At 41.8% G+C, this 26,921-nt stretch overlaps 2 protein-coding genes across 2 annotated transcripts; one reads left to right on the forward strand and one right to left on the reverse strand.

The window, feature by feature from the left end:
* Positions 1-1,592: 1,592 nt before the first annotated feature.
* itga10 (integrin, alpha 10) lies at positions 1,593-20,799 on the forward strand. Its single transcript, XM_069142710.1, has 29 exons — positions 1,593-1,660; positions 1,798-1,907; positions 2,021-2,109; positions 4,953-5,067; positions 5,177-5,304; positions 5,858-6,006; positions 10,783-10,933; positions 13,793-13,958; positions 14,820-14,893; positions 14,983-15,127; positions 16,188-16,336; positions 16,479-16,622; positions 16,780-16,986; positions 17,073-17,203; positions 17,420-17,586; positions 17,721-17,863; positions 17,958-18,068; positions 18,151-18,236; positions 18,350-18,491; positions 18,621-18,713; positions 18,829-18,905; positions 19,085-19,174; positions 19,272-19,356; positions 19,472-19,585; positions 19,657-19,764; positions 19,857-19,970; positions 20,057-20,152; positions 20,269-20,382; positions 20,468-20,799. The coding sequence occupies exons 2-29, from the start codon at positions 1,799-1,801 to the stop codon at positions 20,519-20,521; spliced, it is 3,351 nt and encodes a 1,116-aa protein (XP_068998811.1). The 5' UTR covers positions 1,593-1,660; position 1,798; the 3' UTR covers positions 20,522-20,799.
* Positions 20,800-20,871: 72 nt separating this feature from the next.
* polr3c (polymerase (RNA) III (DNA directed) polypeptide C) lies at positions 20,872-26,886 on the reverse strand. Its single transcript, XM_069142711.1, has 13 exons — positions 26,796-26,886; positions 25,720-25,866; positions 24,667-24,931; positions 23,899-24,206; positions 23,631-23,735; positions 22,918-23,091; positions 22,780-22,831; positions 22,603-22,663; positions 22,368-22,518; positions 21,685-21,786; positions 21,539-21,588; positions 21,257-21,406; positions 20,872-21,157 (listed from the first exon to the last, which is right to left on the reverse strand). Exons 2-13 carry the CDS (start codon positions 25,864-25,866, stop codon positions 21,073-21,075), a joined length of 1,650 nt encoding a protein of 549 aa, XP_068998812.1. The 5' UTR covers positions 26,796-26,886; the 3' UTR covers positions 20,872-21,072.
* Positions 26,887-26,921: the final 35 nt, after the last annotated feature.

Genomic DNA, 26,921 nt, shown 5'->3' on the forward strand with positions numbered 1-26,921 from the left:
TGACCTGAGCTCTGTAGTCTGCTACTCATCACAGCTGGGGGGCTCAATGTTACATTAGCTTCTATTAGCATAACATATCTGAATCTCTTATCTGGAGTTCAGTTGTATTGTGGGTAATCTGTGCACTTGATATTAAGTGTGCATATGAATTAACAAGCCTGTGTTTCTGTTTCTACTGCACCCATTTTACCTTTTTAAACTCTGTCACAATTAACCTTGTTACAAGAATGCGATGCTAAATCAGTGGAGGACTAATTATTGGTAAATACAGCGTGATGTATTGGACAAAACTCAAAACATTTTTGCTTAGTAATCTGAATTTGTGTGTTGCTGTTAAAAAGTGAATATTTCTTAATTTATCCTTAAACTGATTGAATCTTAACCTTAACCCAGCAGTCTGTGATAGAATAAGCTGCTGCTTTTAATTTTTGTCCGTTGGAACGTTTCTAAGTTTACACGTAAATGTGAACAACCCAGTGAACTGACTACCGTCTTGCTGCTCTCTGTCGTCTCTGTGTCTCCATCACCTCTCCCTCTATGTATGAACGGCCGGCTTGTGTATCATAACAGGAGGCTTACTATACTTCATATTTTTTCTAACCCACACCCTTCCCTGCTTTGCTTCTTCTCTTCCCTCTCCTCTCCCTCTTTCCCCTCAGACTGAACTCCCTTTTTCCTCAGACGTAGCCTTTGGTCACTTTGTTTATCCATCTTTTTTTTCTCTCTCTCCCCCTTCAATCTCCATCTCCCACAGCCAAGATGTAAAATAATAATTTTACTTCGCACTGTAGATGTAACTACAGTTGTGTACACAGTTTCCAACCCCATGTTTTGCAAGTTTGAATACTATTCATGTCAACTCATATTCTCAGTGTCTGAAAGCAACAAAAACATTTCTTAGGGAAATATTAGGGAAGTATTCCTTTTCTTGCTGAGAGTTAATGATAGATACTACTCATGCCTATGAGAGAGGCATCAACCTTCCTCTTTAACCCTCGTGTTGTCCTCGGGTCAAAATGACCCGCAGCTGCGTTCAACCAAGTTCTATTTTATTTCTATATTTTTATATTTTTTGGGATCATTGGTCATCATTCTTTAAAGAAACCCTCACGGCCTCTTTGTCACCAATGATCCCAAAAAATATGAAAATAAAATAGAACTTGGTTGAACACAGCTGCGGGTCATTTTGATCCAAGGACAACACAAGGGTTAACTCTGCAACAAAGCTAATAAGTATTTCTCAAAGTTTCTCAAAAAATGGTATTCTCTGTATGACATCACATCTATATTCTACATTTGCTTGTTTCAACAAGTCATCGAAGCTATTTGATGTTTATAATGAGTAAAATATTCAACCATTGCACACTATTTGAGGCTGCATCATTTTATCAAATAGAAATGTTCTGGATATCTTATAAAACATTTTTGTGGTGTCTTTGGGATCGTTACTCGATCTTTATATAAAGTTTTGTAAATCACAACAATGACCGTGTCATCTTTTTGTTTTTTTGTCATCTGTGTAATAATCTTTTTTGTTTTTGCTTCCAGATTTGTGTCAGTGTTTCAACATAGATGTAAAGCATCCGCGCATCTTCAATGGTCCAGAGGAGGCTCTGTTTGGCTTTTCTGTCTTACAGCATGAAGCAGATGGAGAGAAATCGTAAGTGTGCGAGAGGGATGCGGGAATATAAACAAAGAGAAAGAGATGCAAATAGTTAAAACTATCTTGATATGTACACAAAGCCATATGAAGGATGATGTTTTGATGGTAAATGACCGACTGTCATTCTGTTGAAGAATGCTGGTTGGTGCTCCCTGGGACGGGCCGCCCAACAACAGGAAAGGAGATGTGTACAAATGCATTATTGGAGAGGAGAAGAACTCAAACTGCAGCAAAATAAATCTAGGTGAGAGAAACAAATAACCGAAAGAAGATCCGCTACCTCTGAAAAAATACAATCTGTCATTTAAATTCAGATATATTACCCCACTGCTAAACTGCTCTGTCTGTGTGTCTCAGGTGAAACTGCTCTTCAGAACGTTTCTAAAAATCTGAGGAACTCCCACCTGGGAATGACCATCACTCCAGACTCACCTGATGGCTTCCTGGTATGTGGTCCCAACACTGGGAAACGAGGCTTTATATTTTTTGCTACGTGGGCATTGGGCTGGTGTGTGGGAGCCTGAAGGGATGTGGTGAGACCAGGTTGTGTTTGTTTGACAGAATTTGAATGAATTAGCTCTGTTGGTGTGTTTTTATTTGACTTTAGATTTGACCACATGAGGTTCACTGATCACCCACTTCCTTTTCCCTCCTTTTTGGAGATTCATATTCACATTCGCAAAGTCACACAGACAGATTATTCACTTACAGAATGCAGATGTCTTAATCTGTTTTATGGGTATACGCTCTCACATCTTCAATATTATACATGCATACGTCAGATCTGTTTGTGAGATCGTTCAAATCTCAAGTGTGTCACAGCAAGGAAGTCTCTGATGGCACATTACTGTAAGTCACTTGTCTTCAGAAGTCAGCATACAACCTTTTCAGGTCTGAATGATAATGAATGACAATGATTACAATTTCATGACATTTGCACATTTTCATTTCAAAATTATAGTAATGAAGCAAAACTACTATGGTTCAGGCAGTCAGCTTGAGTGTGCTGCCACACTCACATGTAACATATATCCATCACACCCTTTTCATTGGGGCAGTTGGCAATGCTCTGCTCACGCTTTTGCCACTGTACTGCTGCTCGCTTGAAAGAAGACACATGCTGTTGCTGTTCGTACTGGAACAGCAACTAACAATTATTTTTTATTTTGACTTTATTAATCTTTGTATTTTCTGGATTAATCGGTTAATTAAATGAATCTATAAAACATCAGAAAATAGTAAAAAGAAAAAAGAAGCATAATATAAGTTTCCAGGGCCTGAAGTGACAGCTTGGTTGGATAATATAATTGGTGATTTTATCCACACGATAGCTACAACCAGAGAATGTTAAGTGATAAATGATTAAACAATTGATCAAAAATAATGCTGATTTAACTGTTTTACTAATTGTTGCCACTTTAGTTCATACGGGCAGTATGGAGGTCTGACAGAGTCCTGCTAAATTGAAACAAGTCAGAGAACGCTACGTGGGTGGATGGCAGAAAACTTTGGGAAGACAGAGTGGGGAGGGTGCCGATGTTGTTTTTTGTCCCCCTGTAATCTCAGAATCAGTGAGTGAAGTAGTCTTGGGGTCAAGTTGTGATCCCCTTGATTATTGTCATGTTTATTGTTTACAACAGGATGTCGTAATGGTATTCTTGTTTCTCTAGTGTGGCTGCTAGCCGAGTCCTCCAGTAACATGCAGAGTACAGAGGCAAAGATGTGAGCGATAATGATGCAAATTCATGATGCAAACAGTTGTAAACGCAAACGCATGGTTTAAAACCAAATGCAAATATGGATGGTGTATGGCTAGTCAGAGTCAAATCTTGGGAGTAAAGTCTGTGAGTAGTTAAGTGCAAAGTCTAAAATCTCAGATCTATAGCTCTGATACACACATCCTGACATCTTACTCTTGCGCTCCATTCCTAATTTCTCCAGTTCTGAAGTGTCTGGCTTCTGAGTGAAAACACTTCTGCTGTAGCCAGGAAGCAGCAGTATGTGTTATCTGCCTGCTTTTGTATGGTTGTGTGTGTGCTAAGCAAGTGTGCTTGCGTGTTTTGGTGTCTGCCAGGTTTTTACTGCTGTTTCGAGTCTTGTACAGTTCACAAATGCTCGCCAACTTAGTGTTTAATGTGTGTGTGCTTGTGTGTGTGTGTGTGTGTGTGTGTGTGTGTGTGTGTGTGTGTGTGTGTGTGTGTGTGTGTGTGTGTGTGTGTGTGTGTGTGTGTGTGTGTTTATCCTAACCCCAGTGGTCAGGTCTATAACAGGATCGGAATGCGTCTCCGGCCCTTTGTTAATGACAGACCTACCAAAAGCCAAAGCACCTCTCTCACTTTTCTCCATCTTCTCCCTCCATCGTTTCGTCTCATCCCTCTCTCCATCTCTTCTTCTCTGCCTGTCTGTGTGACGAAGGAGAAATCGGTCCATAATGACAGGGCAAGAAAAACCAGGATGTTTCTCTTTCTCTCATTCCCCCACTTCACCCCACTTTCTGTCTCCCACTTTTGTCTCTCTACTATTTGCTTGTGTTTCCCTTTTATCTCCTCACTCCACACTCTCCCCATATTCTCGGTATGAAAAGCCAAATAAACGGCAGGCTTTGAAGACAGAATTATTTTTATGGGTTGCCTCCCCCCCACCCTCATACTCACCCACCCTACATTTAACACAATCAGATTTAAATTGCTTTACTGGTCTTCTGTTCCAGCTCTGTTAAACCACTCATGACAACAGTGACTGCCAACATGTCAACAATAGTCTCCCTCTCTTTGCCTCTCCCTCATTTTTCTGTCCTCCAAACCACACCATTGTAGTTTTTCCATGACTTATTCCATCTTATGACTTGCTTTCTTTTTGTACCCTGCCTGCCCTTATTTAGGTTGTTTTTTTTAGTACATACGTGTGTGTGTGTGTGTGTGTGTGTGTGTGTGTGTGTGTGTGTGTGTGTGTGTGTGTGTGTGTGTGTGTGTGTGTGTGTGTGTGTGTGTGTGTGTGTGTGTGTTAATACGTGAGTCTCTCAGGCCACATTTGTCTTTACATTTAAACTCTTAAAAATGACCAGAAATACACCAACAAATCGCATGACCAGAACACAAATACTTAAAAATATGAACTGCTCAAAGGAACTGTAGAAACTCTTGAAATTGTTTCACCTGTGAAACGGATGCTTTTGTGTGTATTTATATGTGTCCCTGTGTGTGTGTGTGTGTGTGTGTGTGTGTGTGTGTGTGTGTGTGTGTGTGTGTGTGTGTGTGTGTGTTTGTGTGTGTGTGCTTCTGATTGGCAGGCATGTGCCCCTCTGTGGTCACAGGAGTGCGGTACATCTATGTTCAGCACTGGCATCTGTGCCTCTGTCAGCGACGACCTAGAGCCAAGAAAGACCATTGCTCCAACAGCGCAAAGTAATCCCATATTTGCACACACACAAACTTACAGACACTGTGGCAAAGAAACATCCCGTGCTGACCTGCCTTAGTCAACCAAATATTCGTAAACTCCCGCATGTGGCAGGGTGTTCCACATACATGGACATCGTGATTGTGCTGGACGGCTCCAACAGTATCTACCCCTGGTACGAGGTCCAGAACTTCGTCAGCAACATCCTCGGCAAGTTCCACATCAGCTCAGACCAAATGCAGGTAATAAAGCAAGTTGATATGTATCTGCACTGCCTATATATATTATTTACTCAAGTAATGGAAACTTGTGGGTTGGACTATGAGTGGATCTCTCTCTAAAATCTCTGGAACTCCTAAGTTGAGAGTGACATATATAGAACCAGTTTGGCAAATATGACCAGAATGAATTGCTTTAGTAATGTAAAAGGACGTGAGCCCAGTTTGCTTGAGGTTGAGGAGGACTGAAAGGAGGTGGATGGGGGATGGGGTTCTGGGGACATTACTCAGAGCTAAACAACAAGAGGAGTGAGAGGGGGTATGAGTTATGAAAAGGGAGGGTGGAGGGGTATGGGGAAGCAGGCGATGTGAGGTGAAGAGGAAATACCTTTGGTTTCTGAATGAATTCAAAAATTCCCCAAGTGCACTGTTTGCTTTAAGAACAGGATTGGTACTTAAGAGATAGTTCACCCCAGAAACACAAGTCTCTCATGTTGCTTTCCACAATTATGTGCCTGCAAAACCATGAACATGTGGCATTGTTGAAATGCCTGTGTTTTTGTGTGTGCACATTCAGGTTGGTATACTGCAGTATGGCGAGGTAGCGGTTCACGAGTGGTCTCTGAAGGACTACCAGACCACACAGGAGGTGGTGGAGGCCGCCAAGAACATCAGCCGACAGGAGGGACGAGAGACGCGCACTGCCTACGCCATCCACATGGCCTGGTAGGCCGTTCGATTGTGTTAATGTTACTGGCTGATCTTTCTTGTTCTGAAACATGCTGTTGTCCTGGCAGGCTAACTGGAAACTGTCTGGCTGTTTAAATCTTGGTGTAACATTCCCAGGGGTTTCTCTAAATACATCACTCTATAATTTGTAGTTATAATGACAATCAGGTCTATTTTCTTCTTGTCTGTTCTTCTGTCTAACAATATGCTTACCAAACTGTCAGATATGGATCACATTAGATAGAGTAACAAATAGAGCACTTCTCCAATACATTTTTATTTTATTGTAACAATGAATCACATCTCTGTGTATAATGTTTAAGGAATCACAAGTAGTCACAACCCCCCACAAAAGTATGATATACCTTCAGCTATTTGAAACAGCTTTGCATCTTTCAGATCATTGTTTTTGTTCTTGCACCTTAACTTTTTTGGTTCACTCTCATTGATCTCATTGAGGCAGCTGTATTCAGCAAACCCACTGCAGTCGACCTGCCCAACACCAAACAGCAAAAAGACAAAGTTGGCAAATAGCTGGTAAACACAGTGCATTTAGCAGCTTAAAGAGAGCTATTTCTCTCAGGACTTGGCGGAGACCAAAGATAGAGCTAAAAGAAAGTAAATGATGGACTTTTCCAGGTGAACACAAACATAAATGTTTGTTTTTTAGTGTCTGCCGGATGTGTGTTGTTTGCTAACATGTTCACCACAACGACTTTATGAAATGATAATGTGTCAGTGCGGTGTTTACAACTTGTGGTGCTGCCCTCCAAGTGGCCAAAATAATCTATTAATGCAGGTATAAATTAAAAGATGGTCTGGACAGATATGGAAACTGCAACTTGACTGGTTGGCGGAGGCACACAACCACGAGCCAGTAATTAGTAATTGTACTTTTAGCTAATGTTGTTTCTATGTTCACATAGTGCGTAGGCATCACAGGTTACTGAAATATATAAAAGATCAAAATCCTGACAAAATGTTTAAATCAACTTTAAAGTACTCTTCCTGACTGTATTCGTGCCAAGTTTCTCCGCACCCGTATGACTTTTCTTTAGAGGTATGTTGTGGGGATTTAAGCTCGTAACCCGAAGTCTAAAGAAACAGTTCTATAGGCTAAGGGTCAGTGACTTAGTGAAAAGTCTTAAAATATCTTTTTTTTCAAAATAAAATTCCTGCTTTATTAAAGCCATATCCACATAGAGCACCACACCCAGACCTGATGTGTGGCCACGACTACCATTTTTGGATGTGTGTCTTGGAGCAGTGTTCCACTCCTACACGCACGCACGCACGCACGCACGCACGCACACACACACACACACACACACACACACACACACACACACACACACACACACACGCACACACACACACACACACACGCACAACCACACAGGTAATTGGAGAGTTCCGGTTTTCTGGTACATTTAAAGGTAAAAGTTGGACTCGTTTAAGAGGAGCATTTAAAAGGTAGTTGAAAAGCAGTGACTGGAAATGGAACCAGTAAAATGGTGCAACTGTGGCTTTTAAACACCAGGGACGAGAAATCCAGACAACACTACCACACACCCTCCCCAGTCTTTACCTTTCACTGTCACTGTCACCTTTCCTTCCCGGCCAGATGGCGAAAACAGTCGGTAGACTTAACAGTGCCACGATAAAAAAAGAAAAGAAAAATAGTGCTTGTTACTAAGAGGTTATTATTATTATTATTATTGCAGTTTTCTCATCTACTGTAATTGTGTGTCAGGCTAAAGAAGCTTAAAATAAAGATCAATTTGATGTCAAGAGGGGAGTATTATCAAAATATTACATATAATATAACTTATGATTGAGTTTATACAAACATATCTACTCACTCACACATGCAGAGATGGGCAGATAGCAGCATTGGCACCCGGCAGGAAAGTTACAGGGTAAAAAAAACAGTGAGATTAGCTGAGCTAAGCTAGCTGGCTGCTGGCTCAGCATGGCTGCAGGTGTTGCATGGTCTGACCCAGCCTGGTCAGCCAAGTAGTGCTCCCACAGCTGTAAAAATACACACAGAGACACGTACAGTACACGCATGCACAGATCAACACACATCAGGGACTCACACTACTCATTAAATTTATCTACACCGCCTTTTAACTGTGCTTTCAAGGGCCGACATTCAGAGCATTTATTCCTTGACCCCTGAACTCCAACGTTAACCCCTCTTCACTGCATGTTTGACCTTTAACTTAACCTTGTCCCTATTATAAACTTAACCCTGAACCCAAGCACACAGCTAAAATAGCTCCTAAAAGAACAGACAGAAAACATGTAAACTGTGCCCTCTCTCTCTCTGGACACTTTTAATATTCAGAATCTTATTGGTATGATCAGTATAGATTTAATCAGGACTGTGACCTGAGACTTTAGACCTAGTCATACTAATACCAATGCCAAATGCAAAAATTAAGAAGTTAGATTTCACTTCAAGTTGACTGTTCTGAGGCCTTCCTGGAAGAAGGCAGAAATAGTTATAATTTATTGCATCATTTTGATAAACTTTCTCACCTGAATTGTTAGAAATAAACCCCCAGAATCTACTGTGTATCATTTAATAGACATGCGATAAAAGTGTAGAAGCGGGGAAAACAAACAGAGAAGCTGGAAAAGCAATAAAGAAGCTAAACAAAGCTTATGGGTAGTTTGCAATCAAAGGCACCCATGAATATGTAAATTAATATGAGTATGTCACAGCGGGGGAAATTGGACCATAGAGAAGCTGAGCTAGCTAAAATTAGCTGAGACTTAACAAATCTCAAAAGGAAACTTAATGATAATAAAAGACTTTAAGCTAATCGACTGCAGGATATAGCTTTTTTTTAAAATTATCATTACAACTATGCTTGGAAAGAAATTTGTGTCAGGGTAACAAATATGATGTTAATATCGCACACTAACCCACAATTGCGTGTGTGGGAAAAAGTGTTGTTTTAGAAAAATGCCACGTGAATGCAAAGTAATGAAAATATCCAAACATAGCGTTGTTATGGCTGTTGTAACAGACTTGTAGTCAACATGGTCATGGAGGGTTCATATACTTGGACTTGTACTTGGACTTCCCCTCAAAGACTTGACCTGAGGCTGAACTCCCAAAAGACTTAAAAGCAGCTCTGAGGTCACACACACTGAACCCTGCTAACACAGGATCCATTTGACATCTTCTTGCAGTGTTAAACCGTACACACACGTACCAAAAATAGTACGTACATTTTGGCACTCACTTTCTGCCACGCTTGAGCACTTGGACGAGTTGACATCTTGAATGACAGTATCCGTCTGTAGAAAAAGATGTGAGTACAGACTAGAGGACTGCTTCATTAACATGAAACAACCCTCTACAACTGGATTAACCACTGATTTTGATATTGCTCCACCCGTCTGAAATGCTCTTACTCACCCACACCCACACCCACACACCCACACCCACACCCACACACACACACACACACACCCACACACCCACACACACACACACACACACACACACACACACACACACACACACACCCACACACACACACACACAAAAGTACACACACAGACCACTGTGCCGTGTCATTACCACACTGCTGTGACTCCATAAAATGGGTAGTAAATACCAGGCCTCCCAATTAGCTCCACCAACTTTCTCTGCTCTTTCATCTCCCCTTCCTTCTTTCTCATCTCCTTCTTTCTTTAATCCAAATTTTTCTGTGCTTTCCTCTTTTCCTTTTATTTTCCCTTTCCTCCTTTCCTCTTTGTGTCTGTCCTGTCTCGTCATTTTTTCGTCTCTTCTCTCCTCAGCAGCCCTCAATTCTTCTGTTTCCATTTTCTCCTTCTTTTTGTTTATCTATTGTATTTATGTATTGTTTATCTGTTTAACACCCCAATCCTAATTTAATTCTTCTTCTTTATTTCACCTCCCCTCCTCTCTTCTGTTTCTGCTCTCCTGCTCGGCACCCTATGTAATTTGCAGACTGCATAGGGGAAACAGTTGTTTTTAAGTCTGAGTTTCTTGCGGCTGACCACAATGTTATATTTAGTCAGGGGCTGGATTTCGGCCTGAAAATGACTGAGTTCACTCAAAGTGACTACTCTGCCCTGTTCACTGTGTGTGTGTGTGTGTGTGTGTGTGTGTGTGTGTGTGTGTGTGTGTGTGTGTGTGTGTGTGTGTGTGTGTGTGTTGGTCTGAGGCTTACCAACCCTATTCAACACTTGAAGCAGGTCCCACTGAGAACAGGTTTCCTGCAGACAAACAGGGTGTGGCTTGGGTCTGTTGGTTTGTTTGGCATTTAGGTTTCCTCTGTATCATGGCACAACTGGACGGGAATGCACGGATGCGGTCACTGTGTGCAGTGACACATGCACACTGCATGCGATGACCAAACTGAGTTAACTGGCAGCTAATGTATGTGTCAAGTATGACTAATAAAGTTGTGGAAAAGTCCAGTTGTGATCTGGACCATTTATGTTGTGCTTGATGGGAAGAAACTCAGATTAAATATCTCAGTGTTAAACGAGCTATTAATTTTCTCTGAGAAGCAGAGTATAATATCTTACAAAGGATTTTTATTTGAGATTTTCAGGAAACCAAGTGACTGCATACTTCTTAGTATCTTCCCATTCACTTTACTTGCCACTTGTAATTACATTTTTACTCTGTTTTCGTCTCATGTTCTCTATCTAGGTTGATCAAGATCACAGAATGACACAGTATTTTTTAGCTTCTTCTGTCTCTCGTTCTTTCTTTGTTTGTAGCACAGAGGCGTTCAGTGCTGAGCGTGGAGCAAGGGAGGGTGCCACCAAGGTGATGATTGTAGTGACAGACGGGGAGTCACATGATGGGGAGGAGCTACCAGACGCTCTGGAGGAGTGCGAGAACAGAAACATCACCAGATATGCCATTGCTGTAAGTACATTTTATCAAGTCAGGTTGTATCCTAACCTGTAAGAATCCTAATGTCTGGGTTTTATTTGAGAGTTTTGATGTCTCATGGTGTTAAAATTGTTGATTCGGGAGCTCTTTTCTATCATGACTGGTAAAACTACAGTAGGAAACACCCAAACAACTGGCCTACATTATTAGTGGGATGCGTAGAGCATCCCTGGCATTCCTCACACATTGTGTAGAATGTGACTATACACCCACAAGCAACCACACAATATTACCACCGGTCCCCCAAAAATAACATCTCTAAATTATCAAATGATCCCTTTGGGTCTACAAAAATAACCGACTGGGAACAAAAACTCGTCCTTTCCAGCCCCACCCGACCCCCTCAACACACAGAAACACAGTGAGTGGTGGCATACTGAGTGGTTAGTATCACAGGGCCAGACGGACTCGAGTGGCAGGACTGGTCGCAGACACCTCCCTATCCCACAAGATAAACTAGGGGACTTACAGACTCCAGTTCAACCACAGAGAACATAAGCCAAACATTAAGGAAGAGAGTGGCAAAATGTAGATGGGTGAAGATGAGATGTGCTGATCTATGGATGGAGAAGCTCACTGACAGTACAATTCAGTTACAAGAAGTCCATGTAACGAAGCAAAGCTCCTCACAGGGGTTTGTCATGCCATGGGAACACCAGATCCTACGGTTTGATCAGACTGGGATCCCATTAAAAGTTTTCTGTGTCTGGATCTGCCTCTCATAAAGGAAAACATCTTTGGAAATTAAGTGGACTCTGTTCCTAAAGCATTGGTTCACCTAAATTATAAAAAAGAAACTTTTCTGACCAGCTTCTCGTGGAATCAAACCATGCAGATATTTTTTACGGTGTTTATGGTGCCCAATGTGATTTAAATGAACAGGACTGGTAGTCTACTGGCACAGCAGCTCTGGAACTTCACTTTGAGCTTAATGCTCATGTCACCATGCTAATATGAGATACATGTTTCCTGGCAAGCTTCCTAGCCACAATCTCTCTGCAAGATCTTACTCAACTGACTGACATCTTACTTAACTGAAGTTTACATCATTTCCTAAATTCATCTTTACCTTACTTAATTAAAATTAAGCATACACACTTAACTCAAGTTTACCTTACTTAACTGCTGAGAAAAATTTAATTTTAACTTTTGCTGAGAGAACACATGTCCCTCATTAGATAGATTGTGGCGACATCCTCACCCGTATGCGGCGTGTTTTGGGTCCGGAGGATGCAGAGAACAGTCCCGGTTCAGTCGATGGACCGGCAGTATCTTCGACTTATTTCGTCTTTACGTCATCGGTTTGGTCCAAGTCGTTGTGTTCTCAGTCCTCCGGTTTGAAATGGAGACTACAAACTACTACTTTCAACCGCGGTGTTCTCACCATGTGTGAGGTTATTTGTATTTGTTTACAGCACTCGGAACCCGGGAACAATGCAAGTCAAACCATTGCAACCAAAAAGTTTTGTAAACAAACAGGTGGCTGCTAACTTGCTAACACCCCGGCTTAGATGCAGGTAACTGGGACCTCCGTTCAAGTTTATCCAATAGAAACGAAGTAGGGGAGGCTGCAAGAGAACGCAACTAGCCCTGTGCATTCTGGAGTTGGTAGGACTTCCCCATTTTTGAGCGAAAATTAATAGAGAAGCTTATTTTCTCAGTTTTCTCTGGTCATGTAGTCCCAATTTCAAATTTCTTTTGCACTTATCAAGTGCATAGACACTTAGGTTTTGTACAAAGACCATCTTTAAATAAACAGGAGAATCAGGTGGGTTATGAATGTTTGCCCAGAAAGTCAAATTGATGACAGGTGATTACTGCTTGTAACAGATGGGCATCTGTTAGATGTTGCTGTCTGTGCTGCCGCCTTGTTGTGTGCGTTCATGCGTGCAGTGAAAATGGCTCACAAGGGAGGTTAGAGCTTTCAAAACAAGAGCACGATCACTGCAGGCTGTGTTTTATACATCAGTGCAGCACCGAAGCTCAAAATGTGTGTTTGTGGGTGAGCAGTTTATGCAACACTATGTACAGAATGCAGGGACACTTATTTATCCTTGCATTCAGTAAATGTGCTTCACATTTCAACAAGACATTCTCTTTTCACTTTTTTTCTTTCTCATTCTTTAATGTCTGTTCATGATCATGTAAAAACCAGCAGCAGTTGGTAGCCTGGGTGGAATTTCTCAACGTCTCTAAGATCTTAATGCACATATTCATATGTAGGCTGTCTTCACGTTACACACTACGCCCCGCTCCGTCCCCTACCCTTTGAAAACAGAGGATTTCCTTAGTTTGCTTGGCAGCCAGAGTCACAGAGGGAGTTTCTAGGGTTTGGTTTCTCTTATGGAATTTTCTCATTTGTACTTCAGGCGTTAAGCCATGAGCTGTCGCTGCTGCAGTATATCTTCTGCACCAGTCATCTCTTCACCTCTCAGCGAGGCCTGTGCTCCTCATTTACAAATCTCCAGAGGCTGCTATTTCCTCCCATCTTATGTTCTCCAGGCAATTTGTTGCCTTCAGGTATTAGCTAATTACTGGTAAATTACACAGGCAGTGACATCTCCAAAGTGTGTTTGTTTTCATGTTAGACAGCGTGTTAGACAACGTGTCAGAAACGTGGAGAAGTAATTGTTCTTATGCATGCCTGTGTGCATCACAGTGTCATCTACTTATGCATTCTGTTTTCTCACTTTGAACACTTTTTTCTATTTACAGCTTAATCCCTCAATTTTTATTGACCTTGAGTTATCTGCTTCTTCATTTACCATCTTTTGTTTTTGTTTCTTAAATCTTTCCCCTCTCTCTCGCCCTCTCTCCCACGCTGGCCTTCAGGTTCTGGGTCACTACATCCGGAGGCAGCAAGACCCAGAGACGTTCATTAATGAGATCAAATATATTGCCAGTGACCCTGACGACAAATATTTTTTCAATGTTACTGATGAAGCTGCGCTCAACGACATTGTGGACGCCCTGGGAGACCGCATCTTCACTCTCGAAGGTGACGATGTTTAGAAAGGCAGCCAGAGAGGCATCTATTTAATTCACTCAGGACAAACATTCATGTCTGTTTCAAATTACATGATCCATCAGTAGGGCCAATTTTAAAATGATTTATCAAATTTTGTATTTGCCACATGGTTGTATGTACTGCATAAGTTCTTAGTCACAAACAAAAGCCTGATAATAGAGCTATTAGTTGTTTAATGTACACATATATGTACTGATTTTTATTGATGCATGTCATTGTAACATTTTAGTAATTCTGGGAAATTGTAAATCCAAATACTGACTTGACTTTAAGATGATCAACATTAACCAGACACTCTCCAAATTAGGGCACAGATTGATTGATGTCAACCAGATATAACATATGTAAAGTTAATTAACAAGTTTAGTATGTTGTACTTTATAGTTCATCTTTAGAGGAACTATTATCACAATGGTACTATAATAATCCAGTTTTTCTAATTATTAGATAATTCAAGAAATTTTGATTAATCTGTTTGATTACTTAGATTTATTAGTGATCTAATTTACAAAAAAAAACTGTAGAAGAGAGTGAGGGAGGATAAGGCTCATTTGAAAAAAATAGAAAAAGCAAGAAAGGGAACTAAGAGGTCGAGGGAGTGTACAGTTATCACAATAGTAGCGGGAACATGACAGGAAAGCTGATGAAAAGTGACCAATGTTCGGGGAAATCAGAGAGGAAAGGACAGGAGGAAAGGAAATGTCTGCCACCTGTAGTCTTCAGGGTGGGAGAGAGTGCTGATGATCAGATCTTGAGAGGGAGGAAAAGGAAGGGAGGAGGTATGCAAAGAAACATGAGGAGGGAGAGCGCTGACTTCATGTCCACCTTTAGGTACACTGGGCTACAATCAGAGCTCGTTCCACATGGAGATGTCTCAGATCGGCTTCTCCACGCACGTGCTGGATGTAAGTCCAACCGATAAATATTTTCTGCGGGCCAATTATTGGCCGAGTTTTGCCTGTGTACATCACCCATGCCCTGCTCTGCTCTTCAGGATGGCATTCTGTTTGGGATGGTGGGTGCCTATGACTGGGATGGTGGTGTGTTGAAGGAGGGAACCAACGGAAGAATCATGCCGCCCAGAGAGGCTTTTGAAAGCGAGTTTCCTCTCGAGCTCAAAAATCATGCTGCTTATTTAGGTACCCACACGTCACACCTCCGAGCATGGCTCTAAACATGTAGTTAGAATGTTAGTACATAAGTATACAAAATATTGTATTGTTGTGTGGTATTGCTTGGTCTTATTTGAAAGAGTCTGTCTTCCTGAGTGGAGCATTTATGTGTTGGTAGAAAGCCCCAGTATGATAAACACAGAAGGCCCAGCTCAGTATCACACCAAAGTGTGTAATTCACCCATCAGTCCACTATAGAATACCGTTTCAGTGTCTTGTTTTTCCTCACCAAGGCTCAAAAAGTACAGAGTGATAAAGGTTGAGTATGGAGGAGGTCGATGGTGGTTAGATGGAACCAACACAGGACTTTCACTCAGACAACCAATGTTTGAGTCAGCGAAAAAGCAAAAGTCAGCTTGCATTTCCTGCCCAAATTTAAAGCAACTTTCTTTTCCTGACAAAATGTGACATGTGACACTGACATAGTGTCCTCTAGTGAACTAGTGGATGAATTCCACACTTTGGCCTGATATCATGTTGAAAGGCCATTTTAAACTTCAAGGGGGCGCTGGAAAGAAATGTGTTGTGGCCCCACAAAAGAACTACAACTAATGATTATATTCCCCTTGAATTAATCTGTTGATTATTTTCTCAATAAACTCAGCTACCCCTTTCACTGTTTTGTCAATAAAATAACACAAAATCCTTAATTTTTCCTGCTTTCCTTGTTTGAGCTGTCCAACATATAAAAAGTGATTACCAAACAGTGAATCTGGGGCCTTTTTTGGGGCTTTGCCCGGTTGATAATCCCGTTTTGCCTGGATAGTAAACCAAACCACCTTTCAATGTTTTAAGCTGCAAAACGTATCCATCTTTGCTTATTGTTATTCTTTCAGCTTAATTTTGTGAAAACACAACTTATGAAAGCACTGCTGTTCTGCTGCGAGCACGTGTCAGAGTGATCCACCAACACCATCATGTCATCTTTTCATGTGCGACCACACTTTTTACTTCATGAACATGTAACATGATGCACAAACTGGCCATAATGGGATATGAGATAATGTCTATTTATATGTGTCTCCAGGTTACACAGTGTCATCTGTGATAATTGGTGACTGGAGGAGGCTGTATGTTGCTGGAGCTCCTCGATTTAAACACAAAGGCAAAGTCATTCTGTTTGAACTCAGTAACGAAGGTGATGTCAACATTGTGCAGGCCCTCAATGGAGAACAGGTAAAGCTCTTTATATGTCTCCTCTCTCTTTAGTGAGTTTTATTTATTTCAGCAGAAAACAGTAGCAATGTTCTTTGTCAGTGATTAAAGCAGGGACTCCACCTACTGGAAGAAAGATGAAACAACATGTTTCTGTCTGTAGATTGGATCTTACTATGGCAGTGAAGTGTGTGGTTTGGATATCGACCAGGATGGCATCACTGATGTCCTTCTGGTTGCTGCTCCAATGTACCTCGGCCCAGGAAACAAGGAGGCTGGTAAAGTCTACATTTACACCCTCAGTGGGGTAAGACATCAGTGGCACAGATCACTCCTCACTATCACAATTATTGCACAATCATTTCTTACATATGGAACAAAAAATATCCCTGCTTATGTCCTAATAGAGTATCTCATTACCTTGAACTCATCCAAATGTCTTCTCTCCTTTTTCTGTCTCCCAGGAGGAGGTGTTTGTATCCAACGGCACACTGATGTCAGAGGAAAAGTCCCAGGATGCCAGGTTTGGTTATGCCATGGCAGCCGCTCCAGATCTGAACCATGACGGCTTCACTGATCTACTGGTGGGAGCCCCGCTGGAGGATGAACACCGGGGGGCCATCTATGTCTACCATGGGGACGGTATTTACGTCATCCACAATTATAAACAGGTATTCCCCATTTATGTACAACTGCAAGCTCACTGGTCAATCTCTGAATTGAGTCAAACTGATTTCTGCTTTTTCCCACCTCACAGCGTATACCAGGGTTATCGATTTCCCCCTCCCTGCAGTATTTTGGCCGCAGTGTGAGCGCTCGGTTGGACTTGGATGGAGATGACCTAATAGACTTGGCAGTGGGAGCACAGGGCAGTGCTGTACTGCTCAGGTGGGTGGACAGAAAGAAGGACAGATTTTATTTTATAGCTGCATGCACTGGGACTTAATGAAACTAGACAACACATGAAACGTATCATCTATGGACAGCTGCTCTCCACATTTAGAAACATTAAAAACAGTCCTCTACTGGCAGCTACATTCATGTATAGTCACATGGCTAAAAATGTAACACTGTTTTGGCTTTGACTGTCACTCCTATCTCCAGCTCTCGAAGCATCGTCCAGATCAATGTGAGTCTGTCCTTCCAGCCGCACTCCATCAACGTCATTCAGAAGACCTGCCAGAGGGGAGGCAGAGAATCAGCCTGTCTGAATGCTACTGCCTGCTTCACCGCCGTCTCCCGCTCCCCTGGAACACACAGCAATAGTTTTGGTAGAACTCTTTACTTTTTCATAAACCTCACATCCACTAGTTTACCCTCTGTAATTATTATAATAGTCCGGACATTCTGATTAATTTTAGACTGGGAGTTTCCAGCATTTGTCTCAATTACCTCCTCTCCTCAGATCTGTGGGTGTCGGCCATGTTGGATGACAGGAAGTTGTCGGCACGGGCACTGTTTGATGACAGCTCCCACAGACAGACCCAGCTGGCAGTCCGTGTCCACACAGGACAAACTCTCTGTTACAAATTACCCTTCCATGTTTATGTGAGTGTCTGGACACACACCTCATTCATCTTTCATTCATACGCACCAGAGAGAGTTACACTTTTCGTAACATTTGTTTATGTTTTTGATGCAGGACACAGCAGATTACATTCGTCCTATCAGCTTCTTGCTGCGGTATAAAATCAATGACACAGAGAGCGGTCCAGTGTTGGATGAAGGCTGGCCCACCACTGTCAAGAAATCTGTGAGTGGCACAGCATTACTTGCTTTTTCCTTCCAGTTTTCTTCATCTAAACATACTGTCTCCTCCACTTTTACCTTTCCAGATCTCGTTCTTTAAGGACTGTGGTGAGGACGATGTGTGTACAACAGATCTCGTGCTACAGGCACACATGGACATCTCAGGGACGAGGTAGAGATTTGACATATTCATGTATCTCTTTTCTTCCCCCAGCAGTTTAACAAGATCAGACGTGCACTCGATTGTTAGGTCTCACTGAGTTTTTCTTTGTGTTTTCTCTACAGACAGAAGCCTTATGTGATTCGTAGCCCTCGTAGGCGTCTGGCGGTGGAGGTGCAGCTTCAGAACAGACTGGAAAACGCCTACAACACGAGCCTGACGCTGCACTATTCACGCAACCTCCACTTCTCCAGCCTAAGCATTAGGGTAAACCACACACATACAGTATTACTGCTAACAAATGCAGCATCATGTGTATTGTAAGTAAGCATACATCATTATCTACATGCGCTGTCATCTAACAGATTCTCTTTCTTCCTCTCTTTTTTCTCGTAGGAGGATGCCCACTTTAAGATTGAGTGTACAGCTCTTGGCGCCAACAGCCACTCATGTAATGTCAGCTATCCAGTATTTCGCTCTCAGTCGAAGGTACGTTGATGCTGAGGAAATAGCTCCATCCCTCCCTCGACTCAGCCCACTCATACTTCACTTCCTCCTGGTGAAATGTGTCACTTCAGCAGGCTCTTCTCTTCTTTGTTTGCAGGTTAACTTCATGTTGGAGTTTGAGTTCAGCTGCACATCTTTGCACAGTCGAGTGCAAATGAAGCTTAATGCTGCCAGGTAGCTCACTCGTGGCAAAATGAAGCAGCATATTCTGCATACTTCTTCATGTACAAATTTTTTGAGATACTAAACAATTCAATAAACACAGTTTTTATTTGGGATCCACTGCTAGATACTGAAAATGTTTTGTCCGCTTTGACAGGCTGAGCTTATGTAATCCTGTTTTTGTGTTACAGTGACAGTGTGGAGAGAGAGGATACTTTAGGGGACAACAGTGTTCAGCTGCAGAGTTATGTTCAGTATGAACCAGACTTGTTTCTCAGCAGGTCTGTGCACAGCATAAAGATATTTAAGCTTCATTTCAACATAGTTTTTTGTTGTGCTTGTATTTACATGCTGCTCTTTTCCTGTTTATCTGTGCAGTGACTCTAATTTGAACCGCTATGAGGTCCACCCGACTCGGACAGTATCAGAAGCGATTGGACCAGAATTCTACACACACCTCAAGGTAAAGAAACAAGTTTCACATGGCTTTGAGCTTTGTAAAGATCCCAAAAATAAACACAGATATGCCTTTACTCTGAAAAACAAAGCCAAAATTAGAGCTCTGTTTGTGTTCATAGCTGCTGAATCTCGGCTGCTACTCTGTGAGTCATCTGGAGCTGCGGCTGCTTCTGCCCTCTGTGGCTTCAGGAGACAGAGTCTTCATGACTGTCAGCGATGTCTTCTCATACAACGTGAGTAGTGCTTGTGTGTATTCGCATCACGCTATTAGATCATAGCTGACATATTTAAATGCCCCCTGTAGGCCACAGGAGTGAGCTGCAGTGTGTTGAGTGATGTCGCCCAGATGAAGGCCAGACAGAGGGACGTACGCCCCCTCCATCCAGAAGACATGATGCAGAATGACATACTGGTGAGGCCTCTCACTGAACAGCAGCTATTCAACACTGTGTAGCACCAGCACATTTATTAATATGGCTTGTTTGTGTGTTTACATATTTGTAGAATTGTAGCAGATCATGGTGCACAGAAGTCGTATGTGAAGTCCAGCAGCTTCTGAGAGGACAAGCTGCCATCATTCGGGTCATCCGCAGAGTTCATGATGACTTTTTCAGAAAAGTAAGTTACAGACACTGAGAGCAAGTGCTCAAATTCTTGTCCTGTGACTCAAACATTGGTCATCACCTCTGTGCCTCTCTCTGTAGGCCAAATATAAGTCAGTGAAGATAATAGGTGCCTATCGCCTCACAGCTAAGGAGACTAACCTCATCGCTCTGGGCGCAGGAACAGTCTGGAGGGAGGTAAGACTACAGAGGGATTGTGAGCAGCACAGTGTGTGTGTGTGGGGGGGGTGGGAGGTGGGAGGTGTTTAATATTAGTTTTCTCTAATCTCTCCCTTGATCTCTCTTTTCTTTAGACTGTACTGGAGGTGCTGAAGGGCCGAGCTATTCCTATCTCACTCTGGATTCTGATTGGTAGCATCATAGGAGGGTTGCTGCTACTGGCCCTCATCATTTTCATACTGTGGAAGGTATTATGAACTTTAAATTGAACATAAAAGAAAATATCAGAATGTGTTTAGGGAAGGATATCAATCTCAATCTTTTTCTTGTCAGCTTGGATTCTTCACACGCAAATTCAGAGGAGAGGAAGAAAACCACGAGGACTGAGCCCAACTTTTTCTGCCATGAGAGCAGTCATTTGCCATAACTACCAGATGAGTAGTCCGCCTCCCACCAGGCAGAGAACGTCCTGGGATAGGACTCAAGACACAGACGCAACAGGGGACCTTCAGGACCAAATGAAGCCTCACGAAGGTTCAACAGAAATGCACTACCCACTATTTCCAGGGTCGGGGGCACTTAAGTGTAAATAATCTTTTTCTAATTTTAAGGAAAGTGTACCAAACCACAGTTCTTCTATTTAACTTGCAGACATTTTCTTGGTTTTATATTTCAAACAATCACTTGGTCCTACAGTTTTTGTTTGTTCTTAAAGGAAATTAAAATTGTTGAAAAGATGTATTCTTGTTCTGTTTATTTATCGCTGACACATTCAATAAAAACAAACAGAAATAATCTATTTAAATTTGATTCCACTCCAAACAGAAACATTGCAGCTATAAACTATAAAACAGTCATATTTGACAGCATTCACACAAAAATAAAAATAAAAATGTTCTGAAGTACTATGTGTGGCTTGTAATACTCCTAAGTCTGATTCAGCTTGTGGGTGTGGCGGTGGAGTTGACGTAAGACTCCAGGAGGAAGATGGTTTCATCTACTTGGTTCTCAGCCGAGTCTAACCTGGAGGAGAAAAGAAAAACAATGAATACAGTAACAACAACAGACCATTGCAGATCCTCATCACATGTGTTTAAGAGAATTTTAGTTCCATCTCTCTACTTGTTAATATGAAGCCTCAGGGCCTCCAGCTGTTGCTTTTCAGGAGCAGTGATCATCTCCTCCACCTCGGTCAGCTGTTCGGGCTCGGCCCCGCTGGCCTGCAGCGACGCCAGAATGGCTTCGATTCGCTGGGATTTCTCCAGTAGGCGCCTGTAAACCCAAATCAACCCGATTAACACGCTCGTCTGTGGCGCGGTGAGTGAGCCACACAACCTTGACATTGGACGATGTGAAATTATCTGGATTGCAGTCGCAGAGACACATTACTCATGAAAGACTCACTTGCTCTCTTTGGTCTCAAACAGGCGTCGCTCTATGAGGTTGGCCACTGTCTGTAGAAGCAAAATGTCCAGAGACAAGGCATTACTGAAGGCAAAACCAGCATTAAAGATGAAAAATAACCTGGAAAAACTCTAATGTTTATTAACCTTGTAGCAGTTTTGTAACAGCATTCTTGCAGTAGGGAGTTGGTTGACGGTGTAAAGATAGAAAGTGCGAGACGGAGCGTAGTCAGGAGTCTTCGGGACTTCCTGAAAAATAAAACACATAATGGTTGTTGAGCGAGGATGAGTAGGTAGATGAGGGAATAATTATGCTTGCTGTTCCCTTAATAGTCATGACTCAAATGTTCTAAATGTGCCCATTCAGTCAGTCAGTCAGTGAAAAAACCAAACGGCACTTTTATGAAATTCTCCATTGTCACGGTTCACAAAACAATGCAGAACGAAAGATTAGACTACAGTCTTATAAAAGTGTTCTGTTAAAAATGATCTCCTCTAGTTAGTAAAAAAAAAATGTGCCAAATAATTTTCAAAGTAGGTTTTTGGATCAGATTTTTTTGGATTCCTCCTCTGCAGGCATCACTCATGTTAATAGACAAGGAAACTGCCTCGAAGAGGCTTCATATATCAAAATGAATTGCAGTGATTGAGGCATCTTCTTTTTTGGCAGATTTACACGATGTTTGAGTAAAAAGTACAAAGTGGAACTGCCAGTAAAGAGTGACGACTGATTCAGCGACTCCTCCATGTTGTGTGCTTGTGGGAATTAAGGGGGGAGCATCATCATTCCAAAAACTATAATATGCGTTGGAAAAATCTCCTCCACACACCTGCAGCTGGACCAGGTTCTGTGAAAGGAGCGTGTACAGCATGTCTTTTGCCTCTTTGGCTGGAATCATGGCAAAATCCTCAACCTGCTTCTGCTCCAGATGTCGTTTCCTTAGCAACAGACGGAAGATGCGAGCTGATCGGGAGCCAAACCTGATGGCAGATTAAAAGAGACAAAATTAATAAAAGCTATGGCAAAATCGCATGTATTCACAACTAAACTACACACTGACTAACCTCTCTTGTACCACAGACTCTAGTGTGGCCCGTGCCAGGTTGGCCAGTGCTCTGTGCAGATCTGAGAGAGGAGTTCAGAAAAGCAACTGTGCTTTGTAAATCATTAGTTAAATTGTTTAAACCAGTGTGCTGATCTATGACGATATGCTCAGGACCCTCCACATTAAAAAAGGATACTGACAACATACATCCCTCCTCCACTTTCACCAGCCTTCCCCACAAACTCCATCTTAAAGTGAAAAGGAGAAGAGGATACAAACATTTTGTTCAAATAAAAGTGAAGATTAGAAAATGTAATGCGTGAGGAGGTCATACCGGGTCATCCACCAGCAGAGTGAGGTACTGGTCTAAAATAGGTCTGGAGATGTTGTAGCTGGCTGGGAGGGACCTGAAGATCTCGTTGGCTGATAGGGGCTTTGTGCAGGTGGCAGTTGGCGAGGTTGTCACCTCACTCATCCTCAACATGGTCCTCACTATTTCACTGCTCGTCTGAGATTCAGAAAGATAATCATCATATAATCATAATACTTTTTCGTTCAAAACATAGTATTAGGCAAGACAGGAAAATTCTGGTATTGCTGTATTGACTGACACTTTCTCACACTGGTTCATCTGGTTTATAAATCATATACCTCATTTGTTTCTCATTAAAAACCAAATGAAACAAAGATTTGAAGCAACAGTGAAATCAGTCTTCTTATCTACTGGTTGACTGAGCTTCTGCAGTCAAGTACATCACAAAGTTTCATCTATCCAGTTCCACTATTTTTTGTTGATGTGTTTTGTTTTAAAGTATTTGCTGTACTTTCAGTGGCTGGATCTTTATTTAATTGTTGACCAGATACATTTCTCTTTTGTTTTTCTTTTGTAACGCACTTTGTAACATTTTAAAAAGTGCTACATACATAAAAAAATTTAAAAAAATCATTACTATCTAACTGGTGGTAAGAAAGTGAATACGTGTAATCTCAAAATTGTTAAACTCTTCCTTAAATAATATATTTTCAGCATGTGTGTGTGAACCTGACCTGGTCCAGCTTGTTGGCTACAGCACTGATGATGGCCTGGTCTCTGAAGTGGAGATGGAACCGCTCAAAATTCACCTGCCAGTAAATCCCCTCGTCCCCATGTGTCTGAGCAACAGAGATGCAGAGCGTATGAGACACAGACAGATAGAAGGTCACGCAAACAAACAACAAGCACGAAGGATGGCTGTAACAGACAAAAATCTGAAGCCTTCATTTGAGTTTACGCGGCAGATGTGTCAAAAGTAACTACCATTTTCCGAACACTGACCTCTGAGTCTATCCTGGCCCTCTTAGCGTTCCTTTGGTCCTCCCCATCCTCGCTGGCGAGCTGGCGTTTGCCGCGCCCGATGAGTGTCATGTGAGGTACGTTATAGCAGTCAGGGAAGCTCTCCGCTGCGGGCTGTGCGGTGCTGACCGGGGCAGCAGGAGTACCGGGGGTCACACTGGGAGCTGGAGTTGTGCTGTCTGTCGTTCCTGCTCCTGCTCCTGCTGGTGGAGGGCAGCGCTGAAGAAAATGGGTCTCCACCAGTTTGGAAAAGGCAGTGGAGACTTCACTGTAGTCCATACTGCGTCCCTCTAAAACCACAAAACAGAGAGAAACTTGCTGTTAAATCCATTTTACATTCTGCTCAATCACATGTAAAACAAGCTAAGTAATCTATATCGAAATCCTTTTTCTTATATAATCAACCACACCTGAATTGTGATATTAAAACATTGATAAAGTCCAGGGAGGAATGATCCAACATCTCTGCTGGACCAGCAAGGAAAAAAATGTGTTTTCCCCCACAGAAATATAGTTTCAAAATTGAAATCTTTTTGGCTATGATTTGACTAATTATATCATTAAAAGATAAAATTTTAAAGAAAGTATATATTTTGAGACATATCAATTTGATTGACAAGGATGAAACCTTGTAACCAGTAACTCATCCTGCCTGGTTTCTACACAGACTTTCTAATTGACAAAACCAAATCTAGGGTTCAAAACATCCATTCAGAGAACTGTGTGTTTTTGATTGATACCAACACTGACCCTCCATGTTCTGCGTGAGGCGGTCTGCGACTGTCTTAACCGTGGTGCTCATGGTCATGTGGCCTCTCTGTAGTAACTCCTCTATGATTAGCTCTCCTGTGTCACCGTATAGGGTTTTGGCGGTGTAGATGTAACGTGGGTAGCGCAGAATTCTCAGGATCCAATTGCAGCTGGTCTGGTACTCCATTGGGCTCCCAGGTCCTTTGCGACCTGAGCTGAACAAGCAGACCCCATGCTGCACCAGCACACACAGAGACTTCTTTACCTGGATTGAGAAAGAAAATGGTGGGGAAAGAGGATAATAGTTTCCCCTCACATTTACAAAATCAGTTTATAACAGTTTAGGAGCTATGCCAGAAAATCAGCTAACATATTTAATCGTATATGTTTTGCAACTCTTGATGCACTAAATCCCCAAAAGAAATGCTGTCGTGTCACAAATCTGACATGCCATCTTTCTACAGCTGCAAACAGTAATCATGTAGAGCAAAGTGCTATGGTTTTACATAATTGTATTCTTCTTGCCATTGTTTCACTTGCGAATCACAACAGTATGAGTTTGTCCTGCAACATTACATTTTAATATGTGTGAAAAGAAAATTCCCAGCTAAAGCTATGAATTGCCAAGTAATTAAGTCTCTCCAGCAGAAAAGCAACTTGACCAGGGTTTGTTTTCAATCCCTTGTAAATACAAACCAGGCTTTTCATTTATCTCAATATTGCAAGAACACTTACAACTGATGAACGTGAGAAATAATTAAGTAACAACAGCGTATGTACACTTTGTTTGCATTAACTTTGGCTTCCTTCTTCTCCTGCACATCCCCATTCAGCATTATTACTATATGCTTTTAGTTGTGATATTATAACAATCCAAACACATAAAACTGTAAGCGTAAATACCCAGACAGATAGCTACAAACTCTGACTTCTAAAACACTAAATTCTAAAACAAAAGATGTGCGCTTAAGAGAGACAGTGTGTGTCTATGAATATCTACAAAATCAACAAGCATGTGTCCAAGCCTGGACACAGTAAATGTAGGAGTCATACCAGGTCCACAGAAGGGCCAGTTTCATGAACAATGGTTCTCAAATTCTGTGCTCCACTTTTGAGCAGGTGTGTTCCCACTCTCTCCACCACCTCTCCAAAGTGCTCCCGCAGCAGCAGTCCACACAGACGTACTTCATGGGCAGTCATCTGCACAAACAAACCCACAGTAACAGTTTTCAAACAACAACAACAAACACCTGTATCAGTACAGCAATCAATATACCACTGTCTTTGTACTGTTAATATACAGTATGTGGGATTAACACCTAAATTCAATAAATCCCTCATTAAAATCATTGTTAGGACATGAGAGCCCACTAACTGAAAGGTCACTGAATGCAAATATTCACAAAGACACTTTTTTTTTTTCTTCTGTTAACCAAAGTCATATTATCTCTGCTGCTTTGATTTTGATCCTTCTTCTGTTTATGTTTCTCAAAAACCCCATACCTTCATAGAAGTGCAAAACTAAATATCACTGGAGTCCTATTTCAAAGCATTAACTGTGGTTGAACCTGCTTGGGCTACAAGTTGCACTGAACTGCTACAGAATAGATGCATCCAAAACCAATTACATTAAGGTCAATTACTGCAATTGCAGAGATCAGTGATGCCTACTTCTTACTCCAAATGATCAAATGATGCAACAGCTCACCAAATATCAGAGAATTAAGTCCAGAAACTGAAAACCGAGTTGTGTATCAGAACTTTATTTATCCTCTTTCCTCTCCCAGTAATCATTTGATTTATCTGCCCACCCTGAATATAAAAGTGGATCACTCCAGCTCCACCTGCAGCAGCTACAACAATAACGTGCTGCCGACAGACTGACGATTAAAAACCTAATGATAACTTCATAATTTATTAGTCCCAGGGACCAAACCAGCACATTTATTTTAATAATTTAACTACATTTTGCTGATTTGTACTTTTTAGTAAACAGGTTACAAACATCAGTCAGCCTATTCTTACCATCGCATGTCGTGCTTAGCATACTGGCTAACCTAAAGGCTATCGCAGACAGCTGAACACGAGATCGTCCTAAACTCCTGCGACTTTACTATTTGTACACAAACCTTTCCAAAAGACGAGTTTCTGGCCAGAAGCGGTTCTTAGCTTTAAGCATCCCACAGACCGAGGACCTCACGCATGCGGCTCGTCGATGTCAACACGAACACTTCCGCTCTTCGCTTTTGCTCGCT

This window comes from Embiotoca jacksoni, unplaced genomic scaffold (assembly GCF_022577435.1).
Source record: "Embiotoca jacksoni isolate LCO1_2020_lvr unplaced genomic scaffold, fEmbJac1.0.p SCAF_11, whole genome shotgun sequence".
Lineage (NCBI taxonomy): Eukaryota > Metazoa > Chordata > Actinopteri > Embiotocidae > Embiotoca > Embiotoca jacksoni.